General features: G+C 44.7%; 1 protein-coding gene across 3 annotated transcripts in view; it reads right to left on the bottom strand.

The window, feature by feature from the left end:
• Positions 1-20,916, bottom strand: part of PLEKHG1 (pleckstrin homology and RhoGEF domain containing G1) — a gene marked incomplete at both ends in the record, with an annotated part of 141,576 nt that overhangs the window by 55,257 nt on the left and 65,403 nt on the right. For all 3 annotated transcript variants that reach the window (XM_080699886.1, XM_080699884.1, XM_080699885.1), the window contains one exon: positions 4,848-4,948. In XM_080699886.1, the coding sequence (XP_080556012.1) occupies positions 4,848-4,948 (101 nt within the window). The remainder of the gene's footprint in view (positions 1-4,847; positions 4,949-20,916) is intronic.

Below are 20,916 nucleotides of genomic sequence, written 5' to 3'. Positions count from 1 at the left end.
ATAAAAAATGGGGCTGGAGGTGTAGCTTAGAGGTAGACTGCCCCTGGGTTCAATCTCCAGTACCACACACAAAAAAGTAGCTGATGAGAAAAGATACTCATGTTTAATGCAACTGGCAAAATGCAAAGCGACAGATCCCCGCCATGGTGTATTACACGGCGCTTAAATGGACTGTAGCCATACATCTCAAAAGCAATGTTGAGTGAAAAACTGTCTGTAAGCATTTGGCATCATTTATGCCACGTCTGAAATATACATGTCACATATTTTAAATAAATAATATGTAGCAATGGCAAACCAAGCAAAAAAGGATGCTTGGAAATGAACATCTAGACCTGGAGAGCATCTACCAGACAGCCGCGCGCTGAGCTGGATTAGACTGGCTCGCCCGAGTCACTTCTGCGCACCTCTTCCTAACCTCCTCTGCAGTGACCCTGGGCTAGTGTACTGCAACCTGCTGTGATGGGATTGTTTACCACAGAAACGTGTCATCTGTAGATTCTAGCTCTCCCCTCTTCTTTCTATCTCGGTGCTGGAGAACCAACTCGCCAGTTCATTGGTATGGTGTTCTCCACAGAGATCCTGCGACCGCGGAAGGGATAGAAGTAGCTTCTATCGAATTTGTGATGTCCTTGTACCTCAGAACACTTCTAAGGCAAATATGACACAAAAAAGGCTTTGGTAGAATTGGAATGGTTCATGGGTGTTCATCATAATTACTGCGTGCTTTTCTGTTTTGTAAATACAGGCTGGTACCCCCCTATCCTATATGCTTGGAAAAGAGTATTTTGAATTTCGGGGGTTTTAAAACTTTACTTTGTAATATTTGCACATTCATAATGAGATACTGTGGGAATTAGACCAAATTCAAAACACAATATTTATTTGTCTATACCTTATACATATAACGCGAAGGCATTCTACACAATATTTTTAGATTAGTGCCTGTGTTTTTATTGTAACATTAACGTGAGGTCAGATGTGGAGTTTTCCAGCTGTGGTATCATGTCAGTGCTCAAAATGTTTTTAATAAGAAAACCCACTTAGATTTTCAGGTGACAGATGCTCAACCTGTGTATCCTAAAAGAAGAAAGCTACTCAGCTGAAGTTTTTGGGTCTCTGCAAAACTCCTTCCTTCCTTCTTTTCCCTTCCTCCTTCTCTTCCTTTCTTTTACTAGTCCATTCCCTTCCTTCTTTCCTTGGGATTATACCTAGGAGCGTTCTCTCTTTGAGCTACACCCTAAGCTCTTTTTTTTTTTGAAACAAGGCATACTAAGTTACTAAGGATCTCAGTAAGTTGCTGAGGCTGGCCTTGAACCTGCTATCTTCCTGTTTCAGCCTCCCAAGTCCTGGGATTATAGGTGTGCACCACTGGGCCCGGCTTTAAAACTATTTCTTTTGCCCTCTTAAATTCTGGAGATTTAAGTCTTCCCTAGTTGGCCACAATAATGAAAAACCTGGACCGGAGCTTATAATAGAAACCTTGAAATTTATTTCAAGCCCTAACATCAATTTACCAAATAGTTCTATCTTTGAAATCAACTGATGTAAGGTATATAATAAAAGATTCATAAGCGACATCGACATAAAAGGTACATCAATACGCTTCCTTCACCAAACAGAATAACAACAAAGACATCTGAGCTCTAAATTTGGGTCCTAGGTTTAGGAGAAAGGAAATAGAAACACATGGGCTGAAAACAGTATAGACAATTCAACCATTAAAGTTCAACAAGATATTTTTGAAATCAGTGAAAGGTGCTAGAGACTCGATAGGCATTCAAAATGGACCGGACTGGATTTCTAGCTCTGTGCCCTTGAATCAAGGACTTTTTGGCCTATGAAGCTGATGCTTATCTACAAATTTATGTATACTATTCCATCCTATCTGCATCACAGAGCGGTTGAAAGAATTGAACGCGATAATGTGTGTGCCGAGAGTATACAGGTGTGATTCACACGGGGCCAGGCATGAACCCGATCGTGTGTAACCGTCACTCCATCAGTGCCTCGAGTATATATCAGCATCAGGGTAACTCATGTCCTCTGATTCAGGCTCATTTTAGACAGGTTTGGCTTTCAGGACCAATGAACATCAAATAAATTGGAAGAGAGAATCAATCCAGAAATGTAAAGATGCTCTCAGTTATCCAACTTCTGCAGGCTGGGCCGCACCGCCAAGTACTTTCTTGCCAACCCATTTCTATCTTTCTTTGAATTAGGAGGGACATGAACATTTAAATTACAGGGAGAAAAAAAAAAAAAACCCTCCTGAAGCCAGTTGTAACTTCAGGAACCAAGACTAAGGCAGGGCTCCACTCGGGCAGGAGCATGCGTAACTGAATTCCTAGGGCTTGGGCTTGGCCAGCCCCAGATGATACCCAGGAGGTGCTGATGCAGGGAAGGCTCTCTGGCCACTGGCCTGAAGGATGCTCTCACTCTATAGCAATCTGTTACCATCAACTTGCAGCCCAGCCACAGGAGACCCAGACCAGGGCCTTCCACTCTGTCGCCCTCATGTCTTTCCATGTTAGAGCATCAGTAGTGGGCTCTGGGTGGAAAATCTGAACAGGGTTCATGGGATTTTATCACTAGAAACTGCTAAATAGGGGCCTGAGTTAACACAAACACATTACTAATGAACATATAGGTTCTATATTCTTGAAATAATTTTTGTGCCCTTTCTCTTATTTATATTTTTATGGTACTAGGGATTAAACCCAGGGGTATTTGACATTTGACTTCTGAAATACACTCCTAGTCCTTTTTGGTTTTGTTTTTGAAACAGGGTCGTGTTGGGTTGTTGAGGACCTTCCTACATTCCTGAGGCCGTCCTTGAATTTTGGATCTTGTCTCAGCTTCCCAAGTACTGGGATTACAGGGGTACGCCACCACGCCCAGCTTCTATCTTCTCATTACTGTGCTTATTTTTATCTAGACAGTGTTTCTCCATCATGACACACATCACAAATACCCAAGGATCTTTTGAAAAATTCTGATGCTCTAGCCCACCCCAGACCAAGGAGTTGAAATTTCTGAAGGTGGGATCAAGCCATCATATTCTTTCTCTTTCCTCCTCCTTTTCCTCCTCCTCTTCCTCCTCCTCCTCTTCCTCCTCCTCCTCTTCTTCCTCCTCCTCTTCCTCCTCTTTCCTTCTTCCTCCTCCTCTCCTTTTCTCTCTTTCACAAGTTTTCACATTTATAGTCAGCTGATTTTTGACAAAGAAGTCAAGAATATATGCTGGAGAAAAGACGGCCTTTTCAGCTAGTGGCTCTGGGAATACTGGATAGCCACATGTAGAGGAATGAAATTACACCCCAGTCTCTCACCCTGCTAGAGTCAACTCAAGATGGAGCAAAGAGCTAGAAATTAGTAGAGACTTTGCAATTACTGGAATAAAACATAGGGCCAACATTAGGCACTAGTAAACATTTCCTCAATAAGACCCTCAAATTGAGAAAATAAAACTGGGAATCAATAAGTGGAATGCTATCAAATTTGAAAGCTTTTGTGCGGCAAAGAATCTGAAGAGAGAGCTACAAAATGGAAAAAATCTTTGCCAGTTACTCTTCTGAGAGAGAATATCTAGAATATCAAAAGAACTAATAAACTCAATACTAACTCTTTTTTAAATTTTTTATTGGTGCATTGTAGTCATACATCTTAATGGTAGATAAACTCAATACTAAAAAATCAAATAACCCAATAAAAATGGGCAACCGACAGTTCTCAAAAAATACAGTTCTCAAAAAAAGAAATACAAATGACCAATTAATATATGAAAAAATATTGTCATCAGCAATCAGGGGATTGCTGAGGCTGGCCTATAACCTGTGATCATCCTGTCTCTTCCAACTACTGAGATTACAGGTGTGCACCACCATGTCTGGCAACAAAGTAAGATATAACCAAAGACCTAAATTGAAGGGGTTAGTTATTTCATTGGCTTTAAAGATTCACCCAGTTGGGTGTCGTGGCACATGCCTGTAACCCCAGTACTTGGGAGGCTGGGAGAGGAGCATTGCAGGTTCAAGGCTAGCCTTAGCAATTTAACAAGACTGTTTCAAAATTAAAGTTTTAAAAAGGCCTCAGGGTGTAGTTCAGAGCTAGAAAGTCCCTGGGTTCAATCCCCAGTTCTTAGAAAACAACAACGACGACAAAAAAGATTCATTCAAAAACATATACATGGCTTAGCTAGAGTACAAATCCACACCTGTGCCCGTAGCCTGCCGGTCACTTGTCTTCCCCGAGCTTTCACAGCGTATTCTAATAATATATGGACTTGCTTCCCTCCCCTTTGGTCCCTCATCCTGTTTATTGTGTGATTTTCTAGTGTAGTGCCTGCTACCTAGTATGAAGTACCTAGTAGGCATTACTGTCTTTTTACGTTAAAGTATTTGGAATGATTAGTTAATTAATTAAATGGAATTATTATATGTTATAACCTAAGGGGATTACTGTATGTTTATTGTGTCCAGCCTACTCCTCAGGCAGAAAAAAACTGATAGATAATTCAGCATAATTAGCGTGGGCGCCGGAGACCAAGCAAGCACGTATTTATGGATGTTCTGTTCGTGTCCTGTTGCGGAAGAAAGATTTCAAAGACCCACTGGGGAAAACAGGTCTCTTCTCTGAGCCAGGAGGATGGAGGAGAGAACACTGAGTAAAAGTGAGACTTGTGTAGGAAGAGAGGATGCGCCCGCCTAGAAAACTTCGTGGCAAGCCAGCCCATAAAAATGTATAGAGCGGAACCAGGGCTTTATAGGACAAGTTTCCTCAGGCAGTAGAAATTGGAGAGAAATTCATAATGGTGCTAGGTAGGAACAATCTTTTGAGTATGGACTTACCTATTGAAGTGGTAGATATCTTGTATGTTTCCAAAAAGGGCGGCTCTGTCTTCAGTCCCCAGGGAAAGTTTTGTTTGGTCTCGGATGCAGTCGAGGTAGTCCTGTGAAATCAACGAGAAGGACGCCTTAAACACCCCTGGCCTTTTCCAAGTTGTCTTAATTATGCAAGATGAGTCCTTCATATCTGCTTCACATAATTATGATACTAAATGTCCTCATTATCTTTACCATGAGAATACAGAGCTGCTATCTCATAATGATTATACTTACCTATTTATAGAATGTAGGGTTTTTAGTAAGGAGAAAGAGTGTGGTGAATATTAATGAATCCACCTCCACAGTATATTAGAGCTCCCCTCTAGAGTGTTGATAACTGTTTTCAAAAACCGTTTTGGCACATCATCCTTCCTTCCTTCCTTCCTTCCTTCCTTCCTTCCTTCCTTCCTTCTTCCTTCCTTTCTTTTTTGTGGCACTGGGGATGGAGCCCAGGAGCATTCTACCTCCGAGCTACACCCCCAGCCCTACTGCTTATTCTTTATTTTAAACAGGGTCTCACTGAGTTGCAGAGGGCCTCACTAAGTAGCTGAGGCCGTCTGCAAACTGCGATCCTCCTGTCTCAGCCTCCCGAATGATGGGATGACAAGCGTGCGCCACCACGCCCAGCTTATCTCTTGTTTCTCTGACTGGCTTATATGTTAAAAAGAGACCCCAAGATTTATATAGTGGGAACCAGAAATAAAAATTCTGAAATGTGACAGAGTTCTCTTAAACATGATCTTTCTTCTTTTTGATGGTAGTGGAGATTATACCCAGGGGCGTTCTACCTCTGAACTATAAGCTCAACTCTATTTTATTGTCTTTTATTTTGAAAAAAGAGCCTCACTCAGTTGCTGAGGTTGGTCTCAAACCTGCGATCCTCCTTTCTCAGCCTTCTGAGTACTGGGATGACAGGCACATGCCGCCACACCCAGCACCAAACATGACCTTCAAGTCATAAAGATATCAGTTGTTAAAATATGGAACCAAGTCTTCTCCACAAATACCAATTTAATAACAAAGTTTTAAAAGTAATAAACACATAACCCAAGCATGCTATGTGATAGGCTATGCTCACGAGCCATGAGAAAACCCCATAATGACTTTATGTTTTCACATAGGCCGCTCCCATGCAGACCCACTGCGGGTTAAAGCGATGTGGCTGAGAAGCTATTTGAATCGCTGAGAAAGGGAAACACTGCTTTCCGCCCCTTGTGTGCTCCAGAGTTCATAGCTGAGCGCTCCCTTCTCCCCTGCAACACTTAACAAAGAGCTCTGGAGGAGGCAAGAACACAGTAGAGTAAAGAGTGAAAACAGCTGAAATAACCTAAAATAAAAAATAAATACAATCCCCTGCCTGGGGCTCAACAATGCAGCCTGGGCTCCCTACCAAGCCTAACATGGGATCTGCAGCCCGTGCAGGAAGCAGGGCTGTGGGGAGACACCGAGACCGCGGATGCCAGCGAGGCCCACTCTCGCCTGCCCATCGCAAGCTCAGTGGTGTCCAGAGCCAGCTCCCTTCTTTCTGTCAGAATGGCACAACCATCAGGAGCTCACGTGCCCGCAGAGGAGAGGGGGCTCCCCGAGGAAGGCTAGACCTGAACTTACAGCACATCTCAAACCACAGGTGAAACCTGGACTGCTGGGTCACAGGAAACGGGCTCATCAATATTTCTGTGAGATCCCACGTGGTATCAAAGGATAGGCTGACAGTCAACTTGCATTGAACGCTTACATTTGAGTGTAGCTTAAACCTTTGCTGGACATTTTAAAAGGACAGACCATATGCAAAATTAAGGATGGGTGCCACCCATGTGGGCACAGCAGGATGAACGTGGGGCTGAGATGATGCTCACAGGCCTAATTTACCCGGCCAGCTGCACAGGTTCTGCACGGGGGCCTTAAAGAGCGATCCTTTTTATTGCTTCAAGTGCAAAGATTGCGGAAACTGGGCCTCAGCTCTTCATGTGAGAGAAAGATTGGGTTAAGGGGATCGAAGAGTTTCATGTGGGGTTAGAGACAAAAAACAAAAACAAAAAAACAACAAAAAGCCATGGCCCCTTTCCAATAAATGATGGCACCTCTCCAATCGAAAGAGTTCCCAAACCCTCAGAGGCCATGGTAGAGACACTGGATTTTAGAAGTGGCTTGTTTTCTGAAATTGTTAAGAAGATAGATCATTAGGAGTCCAAATTTTGGTAGGTCACTCTAGACAACAGATCAAAGTTTTATGGCCACAACTTATTCCCTCTGATCATAATTAAGTCTTTTAAATATGATACTTTTGCCCTGAACCAGTCACTCAAGCCTGCGGCGGCCATGAACTACATCAGCAGCTGTGATCATCTGAAGCCAAAATGAGAGGCTGGAGGCTCGGTGATAATGACAGCTCCTTCTGTGCCCAAAATGATGGCGCAAAGGGACCCGTGAAACTCGCCAGGGCCTGTCAGGCTGCTTATTACTTTTATTGGCCCGATGTCGGCACCTATGACTGCCCTGCTGGTAACAGTGAAGGATCAATTTAAAACTGTTGCCCTGGAAACCATTATTCTCAAAGGGGACCACTCTGGGGAGGAAGGAGGAGAGGGAGCCACACCATAAAAGGACTTTTGACCATTTGAACAATTTTCCACTTTACAATTTTAAATTTCCTCTATTTTCTAACTAGTTTATGTCCTTAAGATCTCTACCATTCTAGGATTTATAGGTGGGCATTTTCCTCTTATGAATTTTTTGTTCTTTATTCTGTCTGCTATTGGAAATATGCAAGTAGACTCTAACGTACAGCTGTTCCAGGTGTGCTAAGTGGGCCGGAACCAGTTTGAGAATGGTTTCTGATCTGCAGGAAGGATGGAAATTCGAAGTGAGCCTGGGGGAACTCTGGCAATAGCTTAAGAGGACAACCATGTATCTATTGAACACAGTAATAAGTCTGGGCTTGCATTTGGTATGTGTTATTCTTTTCTGTGTAATTTTCCTCATAATACATTTGCTTTACGTATTTTATATCAGAGTATGACAGGTTGGAAGAAATTCTCCCTCCCTCCCTTCCTTCCTCACCAGAGATAGTTTGAGAAGCCCTGGTCTTGCTACACAAGGGTGCCAGAGAAAGTTCTACAGAGATTACTGGGACAGAAGGCAAATTTAGCACCTTTGTATTTCTGTAACATTCCCTGAAAAAATTTAGCTAATGGCCCCTCCATCTTATTCTGCCTCAGAAGTGACATTTAGAATGTTCTAATCTGTTTAGCATGATAATGAAGAAGCATAACAAAAAGATAGTTATTTACCGGTGAAGTCTAGCAACAGGATATGCTTTATACCCTCCCTCCCCTTCTGCTCTGCTTTGTAGCTAGTCAGACAGCAGAAACAAAATGAAAATGTTTCTGCTCCTAAGTCCTCCTCCTCATCTTTCAAAATTCTACCTGGTGCTTTTAAGGTTGGTGCTGTTTGCTCTGGCCCAGTTTAGCATTTCCTCATCCCGAGCCCTGTGGTAATGGTGTGTGTGTGTGTGAATGTATTTTACTGGGGATTGAACCTAGGGGCATGCTAGCTCTCAGCTATACCCCCAGCCCTTTTTATTTTTCATTTTGAAGCAGGGTCTCACTAGGCTGCTGAGTCTTGCTGAATTCCCAAGGTCGTCTTGAACCTGCAATTCTCCTATCTTAGCTTCCCAAATACTGGGATTACAGGTGCGCCCCACCCTGCTTGGCTGAGCTCTTAAGATATGTCTTTCTGCCTATCTCTCTTGTTTTAGAAAAAGTTTCTCCAATCCCTCCAGCTCTTTCAAAAAGTGGTCACCTGCCAGGCACTACATTGAGATCTACTGAGACTAGAACGACAGACATTTGCAGAGACGTTTATAATTTAGAAACACACATTCGTTCGGAGGACATAAGAACGTGCAGCAGCCAAGTTGTTTTATGAGCTAGGTATTTAAAAATGAATTATATGCGCTCCCTTCCCTAGGAGCTCCTAGTCTAGTTGAAAGTCAGGTGTCAACAAACAGGTCCCTACGGTCAGTGTTCTGGCTTCAGGGCTGATGCAAGCTCAGTACAAAGGGAACACTGGTAAACCAGAAATGGTCAAGTGCGGGAGGGACAGAGGGGCTTTCCGGGGGAGGGTATAAAGAGGAAGGAGAACACAGCACGCAGGGGAGTAGACAAGGAAATGAAGGCATAGGAGAATGAAAGTGAGGGAGGAAAGGGGTGGAGATGGGCTGTTCCCAGGGCAGGCAGGACCACTGGAGCTGAGCCCGGATGGAGAGTTGGGTGCAGGCTCAGGCTAGGGGCACCCAGCCTGGAGGCGGGGCTGCCGTGACCCACAGGTGTGGAGCCTCTTCCTGGCTCTGTGGGCAGCACCCTTCAACTAGGATGTAAGGAGATCAAAGACCATTCCAGCATCAGTACGGAGGCTACAAAACTGCCGGGGAGGCTAGGGAGAAGACACAGGGCCTGGGCAGGCGAGCACAGGCCAAGGCTGAACCTCAGGCCCATGGGGAGGAGAGGTAGTTTATGGGATGAGAGAGAGAGAGAGAGAAAAGAGAAAATCCAGAAAAAGAGCCAAGGATTAAGCCAGGGACCAGCCATCCCGGGTGTTAGGAGGAGGACGTCCGGGGCTTCTTTCTTCTCCTCTCTCACCCCTCCCCCCCCTGCAGGATGGTGCCATTCCACTCAGCCCCCCCCCCCCCCACACCATCCGACTGCCCTCTTTGGGGAGAAGGACCCATAATCTTGGATCTTCCCTTCAGCTTTTCTTCCCCAAGTGGAGGAAAAACTAACCTGGGGCCCTGGCCTGGCCCGCACAGGCCTTGGCAAAGCAGTTCTAGAACTTTTTCCCTGTGTGTGTGTGTGTGTGGGGGGGTACCGGGGACTGAACCCAGGTGCATTCTGCCTCTGAGCTATACCCCTAGCCCTATTTTATTTTATTATTATTTTTTATTTTGAAATACAGTCTCACTAAGTTGCTGAGGGCCTTGCTAAATTGCTCAGACTGGCTGCAAGCCTGTGACCTTCCTGTCTCAGCTTCCCAAGTACTAGAATTAGAGATGGGCACCAGCATGCCTGGCTGGTTCTAGACTTTTCTGACAGGCTGGTACCCTCTAGGCTGGACTTCCTCACAGCCAGGTGAAATGCTTAACGCCATCTCTGGAGATCTGTGGCAAAAGGAGACAAGGCCTGGATTCCCGCCTAGCCGCTCTAGACAGTGGCTGGATCCGTGGCTCCGGCCTGCTCACCTCGTTCTCGTCAGGGTCCAAGCTCTGAGAAGAGATGCGAATGACTTTGCAGCCATCGCCCTTTGCACGAAGGGGGTCTCTGGGGTGTTGTGCCTGCAGAGACTGGCACAGGATCACATGGCCCTAGTCACCCCCCTCACTCACCTTCTCCTCCCGTTCCCAAGGGGGCCGGAGAGAAGGCGGTGTTGGTCTGGGGTAGAGATTACACACCAGCCTTGGACACGTTAAGGTTGGGGTAACTGAAGACATCCCCAAGGAAGGTTTGTCAGGACAGGATTGGTGAGCAGTTCCCCAGAGGGCCCTGTGAGCGCTGGAAGTGCCCTTCCGTGTAGACCTGAGCTCCATCTTATGCAACACTGATGGAATGTTGAGCTCACACCCAGTCCCACATCTCAGGGCTTCAGACTGTGTCTGTCAGGTGCCTGGTCACCAGGATGTAGCTGCAGAGAACCTCTCACCGGGCCAGCAGGCCCTGCACCAGCAGGAAGGAGCCTCCCATTGCAGGGAAACACCAACTAGCTCTTTCCAAGAGCAGGTCCAGCAAAGCCATGGGGAGCCATGGCCCAGCCGGGATTCCTGGGCCTCAGGGCCAGTGTGGGCAGCGCTGACTTGGAGGGGGAATACCCATCATGAAAGGTGAGTGTGGGGCTGTGAAGGAGGAGAGCGATGGGCGGTGACTGGAAGACTTGGCAGGTGGATCATGACCTGCCATTCATGTCCCCATCACCCTCTGTCCTTCAGGAATGGGGCAGGAGGAGGTCTACAGAGCTGGCAAAGGTGAAGACGGAAGAGGAAGAATCTCAGAACTGAGGGGAAGATGAGACCGGAAGAGTAGGACAGGAAGTTGAGTGCATGTCTCCAGGAGCCCAGGCACTGGGCAGGGAGCCCGAGCTGCCAGAGTGGGACCTGGAGTGGCCCCGTCTACACTAGTCAGCCATGTCATGGCATAGAAAGCCATTGTCACCAAGTAGAAATACAGAAAGTAAGTTTCCCCTCTCTCCCAGGCCTCTTCTTGGCCCACAGTGTGGAACTTGCACTTCCAGGCTATGGTCTAGGGACAACATTTTATTGGTCAAAGTGAGATTCTAGAGCTGGGCATGGTGGCACACGCTTGTAATCCCAGCACTTGACAGGAGGCTGAGACAGGAGGATCAAGGTTCACAGCCAGCCTCAGCAACTTAGTGATACCCTCCATAACTCAGTGAGACCCTGTTTCAAAATAAAGAATAAAAAATAGGGCTGGGAGCCGGGCGTGGTGGCGCACGCTTGTAATCCCCGTGCTTGGGAGGCAGAGACAGGAGGATCGAGCAGGTTCGAAGCCAGCCGCGCTGGATTAAGAGACCCTGTTTCCAAATAAAAATATAAAATAGGTCTGGGAGTGTAGCCCCAAGGTATAAGGGCTTCCAGGAACCCCAGTACCATAAAAAAATAGGGCTGGGGATATAGCTTGGGGGTAGAATGCCCCTGGGTTTAATCACTAGTACTGAAAAAGAGAAAGAGAAAGAGAGAAAGAGGAGAGAGAGTGCACGCACAAGAGTTTTTCCATTCAAGGTAGGTAAACATATATGATTCCTATATGTAAATACAGTTTTTCTCATTCTTTATAAAGGTTGAATTTTATTCTACTCAATAGCTTTCCTATAATGTATTTAATAAAGATTTTTGGGGAGGAGGAGGAGGAAAATTCTCTAATGCCCATGATGTACTTTATTAAACATATCAATGTCAACCACTAAGCCAAGCATGAGAAGAAGGGGGCGGGAACTGGGGAAGGGCTAATTGGGTGATGTGTGCATGTATGCCTCCACCATCTTGTACCCATTAAGATGTATGACTACAAGGCACAAACAAATATTTTTAAAAAGATGTATGACTACGATGCACCAATAAAATTTTTTTAAAAAGGAAAGTTTCAGATTCTAAAACTAGGCTGGGTAAAGCTAGATAAGCCTGGTGCATTTGCTTTTCAAGTTAGTGTCTAACTACTCTTAGACATGAATTGAAAAACAAGATTATGGGGGAGGGACACACGCTACATACGAGGCACTGTATAGAGGGACAAGGGGGTGTTCAGAATGATGACAGCATAACACCCGTCTTTTGGGGGGACTCCAAGGGAGCAAAAGAGAAAAAAACGCCTAAAAGGATGAAGTCAGGAGATAAGAGTTTAAATGCTACAGGATTATTTACAAAGGGCTGGAAGGGTATGGAAGAATACATTTTCCAATAAAAGAAACCCTTTATCTGTCTTTCAAAGAAGCTACCGGGCAGGGTTTACAGTAAGAATTCCTGCTGCGGTCTGCAGATAAAGTATCCAAAGGGTCTGCAGATAAAGTATCCAAAGTATCCGAAGTCTAATCTACAAGACAATCTGGCTACTTTTCTTTCTCTATCCACATGGATGGAGGAGGCAGGGATGGCAGGGAAACGGGAGCCAGGGTCTCTGCCACTCCATCAAGCTGGAAACAGGTGCTCTGATCGCAAGGATGATGCTTTCTCTGAGTCTGTGTCAATGGAGACCCCATGAGAACCGTGCCGAAAACACCATGTACAAGGGACGCCACCAAATCTTTCTGTCAGTATCGCTGAAGGAAGGGGAAGGAGAAGGAAAGAATAGGGGGGGGGGGGAGGAAAGAGAAAAGGGAAAAAAGAGAATAGAGAGACCATGACAAAGGGGAAGAAAGGGAAAAAGGGTTGGAAGGAAGAGGAGAAAGGGAAAGAAGGAAGGAAGGAAAGAAGAAAGAAACAAAGAAACAAAGGAAGAAAGAGAAAGAGAAAGAGAGAAAGAGAAAGAAACTAGGCGTGGCGGCACATGCTTGTAATCCCAACATTCTGGAGGCTGAGACAAGAGGATCGCGGTTTGCAGCCAGCCTCAGCTACTTAAGTGAGGCCCTCTGCAACTCAGTGAGACCCGGTTTCAAAATAAAGAATAATAAAAAAAATAGGCCTGGGGGTGTAGCTTGTAGGTAGAATGCCCTTGGGTTCCATCAGAACTAGAAAAGAAGAAAGAAAAAAGGAAAAAAGGAAGGAAAGAAAGAAAGGAAGGAGAAGAGAGAAGACGGGGGAGGGGAGCACAAACCCTTCTCTAGCATAAAAGCCGCTTCTGTCTGAGACCGCATCAATTTTCATTTGAGAGTTGTCCTGACTTATCACACAGAGGCTATCTAATCGTCAATATGTGGAAGCCTGTTAATGGCTCTGAGATACTTTAGTAAAAGAATAATACAAAAACAAGTTTCAGCCTCATTTGCTTTTTATAATACTTTCAATACAAGAAACCAGTAGAAAATGATGCCAGGAACGGCTCTGGTGTTAGTAAGTGGGGACACAGGACACTTGTGGGTCCAGCCCCCCGCCTCCACTGTCCCCTGCTTCTCTCTAAGAGCAGGGAGCTCAGGGCTTCCTCACCAGGAGGCACAGGACAGCTAGGGGGTCCTGGAAGAGGCACATGTGCTGACTCCTCCCAGCGGGGAGCAGGAATGTTAGTAAAAACAGAATCATGGAGGGGAAAGAAATCTATTTTTGCTTGAAGACAATTGGGAATATCTGCTTTCCCCCAGGTGCTTTATGTAGGCAGAAAACATGAACTGGAGTCTACCAGAATCTGGTGATATACATGAGATTGAAGACATGAGATTAGCATTTACATATTAAAAAGGCTTGCGGCATAGAATGGCCTTTTCCCTCTGTCTGACAGCTATGATAGATTCCAGTGACCTTTACTTGGTTGCTGTTGATATCTTTTGCTTATTGTCTTCATATATCACATGTGGGTAGTAAAATCTGCAGAATGTTATCATGATTTTTTTTTTTTTTTTGGTGGTACTGGGGGTGGAGCCCAGAGGCTTTCTACCTCCGGGCTATACTCCCAGACTTATTTTATACTTTATTTGGAAACAGGGTCTCACTAAGTTGCTGAGAGCCTCACTAAGTAGCTGAGGCTGGCTTTGAACCTGCGCGATCCTCCTGTCTCAGCCTCCCAAGCGCGGGGATTAAGAACGTTATCATTATTATAAAGAAGTTTGGTGCAAATAGGACACTAAAATTAATTTCACAGATTCTCCTTAGTGGAAACAATTGGAAAAGGTCTGACTAGAGTCCCTTCTATAATAACATAGCAGAAAAAGTTGATTTTCTATTGTCCTGCTAAATATTTTTAAAACGACGCTTAACGTTTTCAAATTACATCAACAACATTCATGCAAAAACTCTTAAGAGGTGGCTGTGCAGCCCTGAGGAAGCTCTCCCAGAGGGTGAAACGCATACGCTTATCTGTAATCTACTAGTCCTTTACAAATCTGCGCTCTAATCCTCTCCTGATTTCCAGCTGCCAAAACAAGGGGACAGGATTTCTGGGATGATCTCTGTGCTTTTGGATTCATTTAAATGCACAAGGTTCAAAAACCTATATACTTTGTCTCTCGAAATAGGTAAATAAAGAAGTTCATTAACTGCTCTCTTGAGAGTATTTCTAGTAGTTCTTTTTCCCTCCTTATCTCTTTATATATTTCCTCCTCATCTGGTTAACTTTACTCTTTCTCTCTATATATATACATATATATACACACATATATATGTGTATATATGTACACATATGTATATATACTATATATACATATATGTGTATGTACATATATGTATATACATATATATGTATGTGTGTATACACATATATATACACACATATATAGTATATATAGTAAGTCAATATATATTTATATAGTAAAGTTAATATATATTTACTATATATACTATATATGTTATAATATATACTATATATACTATATTATATAATATATATTTAACTTTAATATGCATATTAGTATTGGGGATTAAACCCAGAGGCTTTCTACCTCCAAGCTACATCCCCAGCCCAACTTTATTTCTTTATTTGGAAACAAGGCCTCACTAGGTTTCTGAGAACCTTGCTACACTGCTGAGGCTGAGATCCTCCTGTCTCAGCATCCCGAGTACTGAGATTACAGGCGTGTGCTACCACATCCGGCTCACTTGCGCGCGCTCTCTCTCTCCTCTCTCTCTCCTCTCTCTCTCTCTCTCTCTCTCTCTCTCTCTCTCTCTCTCTCTCTCTCTCTCTCTCTCTCTTCTCTCTCTCTCTTACTCTCTCTCCTCTCTTCCCATGTCTGTCTGTCTGTCTGTCTCTCTGTCTCCTTCTCTCTCTCTCTCTTACTTTCTCTTCTCTCTCTTCCCGTGTCTGTCTGTCTGTCTTTCTCTCTTCTCTCCCTCTCTCCCTCTCTCTCTCTCTCTACACACACACACACACACACACACACACACACTTGATGTATTGCTTTTTACTCTCCTAGTTCCAAACTAGGTAAGGACAGAGACAGATACAATTCGACACGGCTTTAATCCTTAAAGCAGAAAACAGGGTGCTCAGTGAGACCAGCAAGAGACGCACTGTCTTGGTTGTGCTTTAAGTGCCTGAAAAATAAGAAACTGATTCATCCCAATTATAATCAGAGTACTGCATGTGTAATTTGAAATAAAGTAATTAAGGAAAATTAAATAAACCCTGAAGGAATTTTTATACGATGGAAAAATTAAAGATCAGTCAAATAAATGTACATTATATAATCTGAATTTAACTCTTCACTGTTATTATCATTATTTTAAGGATTATTCTAGGCACTGAGCTTTCTGTTTTACATGCACCATCCCATTTAATCTTCTCCATACCCTAGAAAGTGGGTCTCATTAAGTCTCTTTACAGGAAGCTTGGGTAAGTACCACGGCTCTTCTAAGTTCTCAAAGGGAATAAATGACTCGCTTCGCATTGAACCAGGATCTACTGACTACAGTCCTTGTATGGAAACCCTGTACTTCAAATGTCGTATAACAACACACTCTCTTTATAGTTATTTATTTATTTATTTATTTATTTATTTATTTATTTATTTATTTAATTGTGGGTCTAGGGATGGAACCCAGGGGCATTCAACCTCCGAACTACACCTCCTGCCCAATTTTTTAAATCCTTTTTTTGTTTGAAACCGGGTCTCATTGAGTTGCAGAGGGCCTCACTGAGTAGCTGAGGCTGTCTGCAAACCGCGATCCTCCTGTCTCAGCCTCCCAAATGCTGGGATGACAAGCGTGCGCCACCACGCCTGGCTTTACTTATTTATTTTTGTGGTACAGAGTTGTACTTTTTACCTCTGAGTTATACCCCCAGACCAATTTTTATTTTTTACTTTGAAACAGGGCCTCCCTAAACTGATGAACCTGGTAGCTGTGGGTGTACCTCTCCACTCAGGAACATGCAGACGCAGCAAGTGTCTGAGAGCAACGCCGGGCACACACTTTCACACACTCCTGCGTAGAACAGACAACCCGAGTCCTTTGTCTGGGTGTTCTGCACATCATTTCGGTACATCGATGGCTTAAAAGCCTTCCCTACACATCAAAATGGCTATTGATTACCGCAGTAAAAACATCTCCTGTCCTCAAACCACAACCTACAGTCTACAGTTCACTTAAGGAATCTTAATTATAGAGGATTGTAAGTTTTGAAATAAGGACACCAAGTGATGGCCTGTTCAAACACGTATACCTCGTCCGCATATACATTACCGATGATTGTATCCTTGACCTAAGCATGTGTCAGACAGCAATTAACTGAATGCTTTACTTAATCAATAAATCAGGAGAGGTTTCAAAAATGTTCCAATGTCCTGTTCACACGTCCACCAATGGAACACTTTCCATCTATTTTGTGGAGTCTGCAATAGTTTATATATATGTATATTTCTTATAGCCATTATATATATTATATATATAGTTTATATATGTATATAAATATATATGTATATACGTATATATAAATATATATATTATATATAATATATTATATTATATATATAATATAAATACATATATACGTATATGTATATATATATTTCTTATAGCCATTGGTCTGCATACAGTAGGTGCTCAAACAGTACTGGTTTGGTAGATAAGAAACAAGGATTTAAGAGACAAAAGCCTTGTGTGATTTGTGCTTGGAAATCCAACCATGAAACAAAAGGTTTCAACCAGCCCAAAAAAAAAAAAAAAAAAAAGGCAGCAACTACCTGGATAATATTAACTAGAAACAAGACCAAGCTGAACGATATTAGTTCAACGTCCTATGTACTGACTCACAAGAATTGATCCTGGACTCAAAGTCAAGCTCCTCTACTTGAAATTTTCAGTGCAGTGAGGTTGTATATATTGGAATGAAGACTGCACGCAAAGCCTGACCTCCCCTTGGGCGGCTGTCAAGGGGGATGAATGCGATTATCTTCCAGCAGCATTAGCTAATCCCCTGCTAAATATGGCAACACACAGGCAGAGCTGCTCCGTACCCAAAGCCAGGGGGAGCCCTCGGACACGTCTGATTGCATCTCTGGCTCTATTGTTGATCTCAGCGCAGGAAAATCTCAACCAGAAGTTATTTACTGATACAGCCATGGGCTTGGTGATCTGCAGGGAGCGGCGGAGGAGGCCAAGGATGAGGAAACAGGAGGGTGGCTCTTTTCTCAGCAGAGCAGGGGGAGCAAGAGCACGGGAGCGGCCCAGGAACTTGACTTCCTCAAAGAGTGCTGGCTGGGTCAGGGGCACATTAAAATATTTGCTCTGCAATGCTGTCATGAAACCTGGCCCCCATTCACCTTCAAGGAGCGAAATGTGTGATTTGGAGAAACATCTTTTTCTTTTTCCTCTTTAGATCTAAAATACCAGTTCCACCGAAGGATGTCATCTTCAGCGACCCAGGAGGCTGAGGCAGGAGGTCACATATTGGAGGCCAGCTGGGGCAACTTAGCAGAACCCTATCTCAAAATATATATAAGAAATATCACCAACAGCAACACCCCCAAAACAAAACACAATGTGCATGCCATCTTGTTACTCAGACCTGAAAGAGACAGAGAAAGGGTAAGCACCCAAGTGCTCAAAGGTCAAGGTTTTTTGTGATTTTTAAAAGAGATTATATGAGCCGGGCATGGTAGCGCACGCTTGCAATCCTAGCATTCGGGAGGCTGAGACTGGAGGATAGTGGTTCGCAGGCAACCTCAACTACTTACTGAGGCCCTCTGCAACTCAGTGAGACCCTGTTTCAAAATAAAGAATAAAAAATAGGGTAGGGGCTGTAGCTCAGAGGTCTAATGCCTTTGGGTTCCATCCCCAGACCCGCAAAAAGAAGAAAAAAAAAAGATTATATGAAGTTCGACAGCTACAATTTTGCGATTTGAACCCAAGTTGTCTACTATACTTTTCATATAATAAAAGCAGTTTGGATCTGCTGCAAATGTGCTGTCCCAGAATATTAGTTTGCATGAAGACAGAGGGTAGTGCTGGGAACGGGACACCAGGTTGCCACCTGGGGCTGAGGCCCCGCCCTGGGTTATAGGCCTCGCCCACCAAGGAGGAACTGTACAGAGCCGCCTCCTCCCTCCAGGGCGCCTTCCAGGTGCCTGGCACACACGGCCTGGCGGCAGTGGCTTCTGGAGCCCAGACTCCTCTTCAGTAGGGCTGTGGGATGGGCCAAATTAGAGCTTCTTTTGGTTCAAAAGCAAATACAGTCTGCTGCGCATGGACAGACTATAATTAGCTCTCCCCCTCCTTCCTGGGCCCTTGGTCTTAAGGGTGAAATTGGAAGGCTGATTTCCAGGAGAGGCTATTCTCAAGCATCCATGGTGGGAGAGGGTCTGAGGTTGTTACACGAGACACAGGCCTAAAATGTCCAGCTGCCGTCCAGTTTCTAAGACACTTGCCCTCTTGCTGTGTCAAAAAATGATACATCCTCTCTGTCCTTCCTTTCTTCTTTCTTCCCTTCTTCCTCCCTCCCTCCCTCCCTCCAGAGACATTCTACCTCCGATAGATGCGTGTTATTTTGAAACAGGGTCTCACTAAGTAAGTTGCTAAGGGCCTCCAACCTGCGATCCTCCTGTCTCAGCCACACAAATTGGAATTGCAGTCATGTACTACCATGCCCGGCTGGCCCTCTTTTTTTTTTTTTTTTTTGTAGTACTAGGGATTAAATTCAGGGGCTCTCTACCACTGAGCTACTCCCCTGCCCCCTACACTTTTATTATTATTTTTCTTTTTTGTGTGGGTCTGGGGATGGAACGCAGGAACATTCGACCTCTGAGCTACACCCCCTGCCCTACTTTTTATTCTTTATTTTGAAACCAAGTCTCACTGAGTTGCAGAGGGCCTCACTAAGTAGCTGAGGCTGTCCGCAAACCCTGATTCTCCGGTCTCAGCCTCCCAAATGCTGGGATTACAAACGTGCGCCACCACGCCCGACTCACTTTTATTATTTTTGAGACAGTTGCACAGAGGCTTCTTCTTTTTCTTCTTCTCCTCCTCCTCCTCCTCCTCCTCCTCCTCTTCCTCCTCCTCCTCCTCCTCCTTCATCATCATCATCATCATTATTATTAATTTTGTGGCTGTCTCTGAGCTACATGCCCAGCCTTATTTATTTATTTATTTATTTATTTATTTATTTATTTATTTATTTATTTATTTATTTTTGATCCTCCTGCCTCAGCCTCCCCAGGAGTGGGATTACAGGTGTGCACCATTAGCCTTGTTTGCATTTCTCACCTGGACTCCTGCACAGACATCCTAACCAATCCCACTAGTGTAGGTCTTATCCCCTCAACCCACCCTCCAACTTTCAAAGGATTCCCAAAACTCAAGTTTGATGGTATGCCTCCTGCGCAATAGCTTCTACCCAGCCTTCAGCAGAAGGGGCCCTTCAATGTCTGTGGGCCCCGCCTGCCTCTCTAGGGATGTTTCCCACTCCCACCAGTATACACACTCACCGTTCTACAGTTAGGAATGTTCCTCGTGACCTGTCCCTCCCCCGCCCCACTTTTACTTACTCTGTTCCCACTGCCAGGACTGTCCTGGGCTCAGCCACACCTGGCTCACTCATCCTCTAAGACTTCCTGTGATCCTAACTACCTTCTCAGCCTCAGGGGCCAGATGTGCCCCGATCATCCCCATCTTAATGCCCTGGCCAGGAAGAGCAGGGTGATCCTTACGCAGAGCTATGGAATCTCTCCGTAGCTCCTTCTCTCCCACCAAGCTGTCAGCCCTGGGAAGGAGCCGCGCTCCAGCCTTGGCAGTTTGAGACGTTCCTAGAACCAATTCCTAAACACTTGAGCGATCTGCCAAGGGCGGGCGGGCAGAGCTGGGGAGGCCGGGGTTAACAGGCCCTGTCAGCTCCCTGGGACAGGAGCTCCTCAGAATGGAGACCCAGCCCAGCAGTTTTTGAGCTTTCCTCCTTTGTTGGAGGGGCCGCATTTGCATTTTTACACCACCGCCTCTCCAGAAAGACCAAAGCTCCTAACCTGAGCTTCTAGTTTAACTCTCCTACCAACCCTAGTCTTGCATCAGCAAAAGAAACATGTCTCTAATCAAAAGTAGATTAAGTCCCACCCTATGTTCGGAGCATAACCAAGGGCCATGGTGGAGGCCTCAGCAGACCCCCGGGGAAGTGATTTATCCATCTCTTTGCGGAAGCCAGACAAAAGCAGCCCTGTGTTCAGCAGTTCTGCGTTTTTCCTGGACCCGTGGCAGCTGCCCCCCCAGCCCCAGGTCCCACTTAGAGCTCTGTGGAAGGTTACTGGCGCCAGTTCTAAATCCAAAGGGCCACTTTAACAATTCTTGTTGATATAGAGAGAAAAAGAGTTTTTCCATCCAAAAGAAAAGAAAATATTTTAAAAGTGTAAAGGGTGGCTCCTCCTCTTTATGCACACACACACACACACACACATACACACACGT

The sequence above is a fragment of the Muscardinus avellanarius genome, assembly GCF_963383645.1.
Source record: "Muscardinus avellanarius genome assembly, chromosome: 8".
Lineage (NCBI taxonomy): Eukaryota > Metazoa > Chordata > Mammalia > Rodentia > Gliridae > Muscardinus > Muscardinus avellanarius.
The sequence above is the reverse complement of the archived record's forward strand: the minus strand, read 5'-3'. Positions and strand labels throughout refer to the sequence as shown.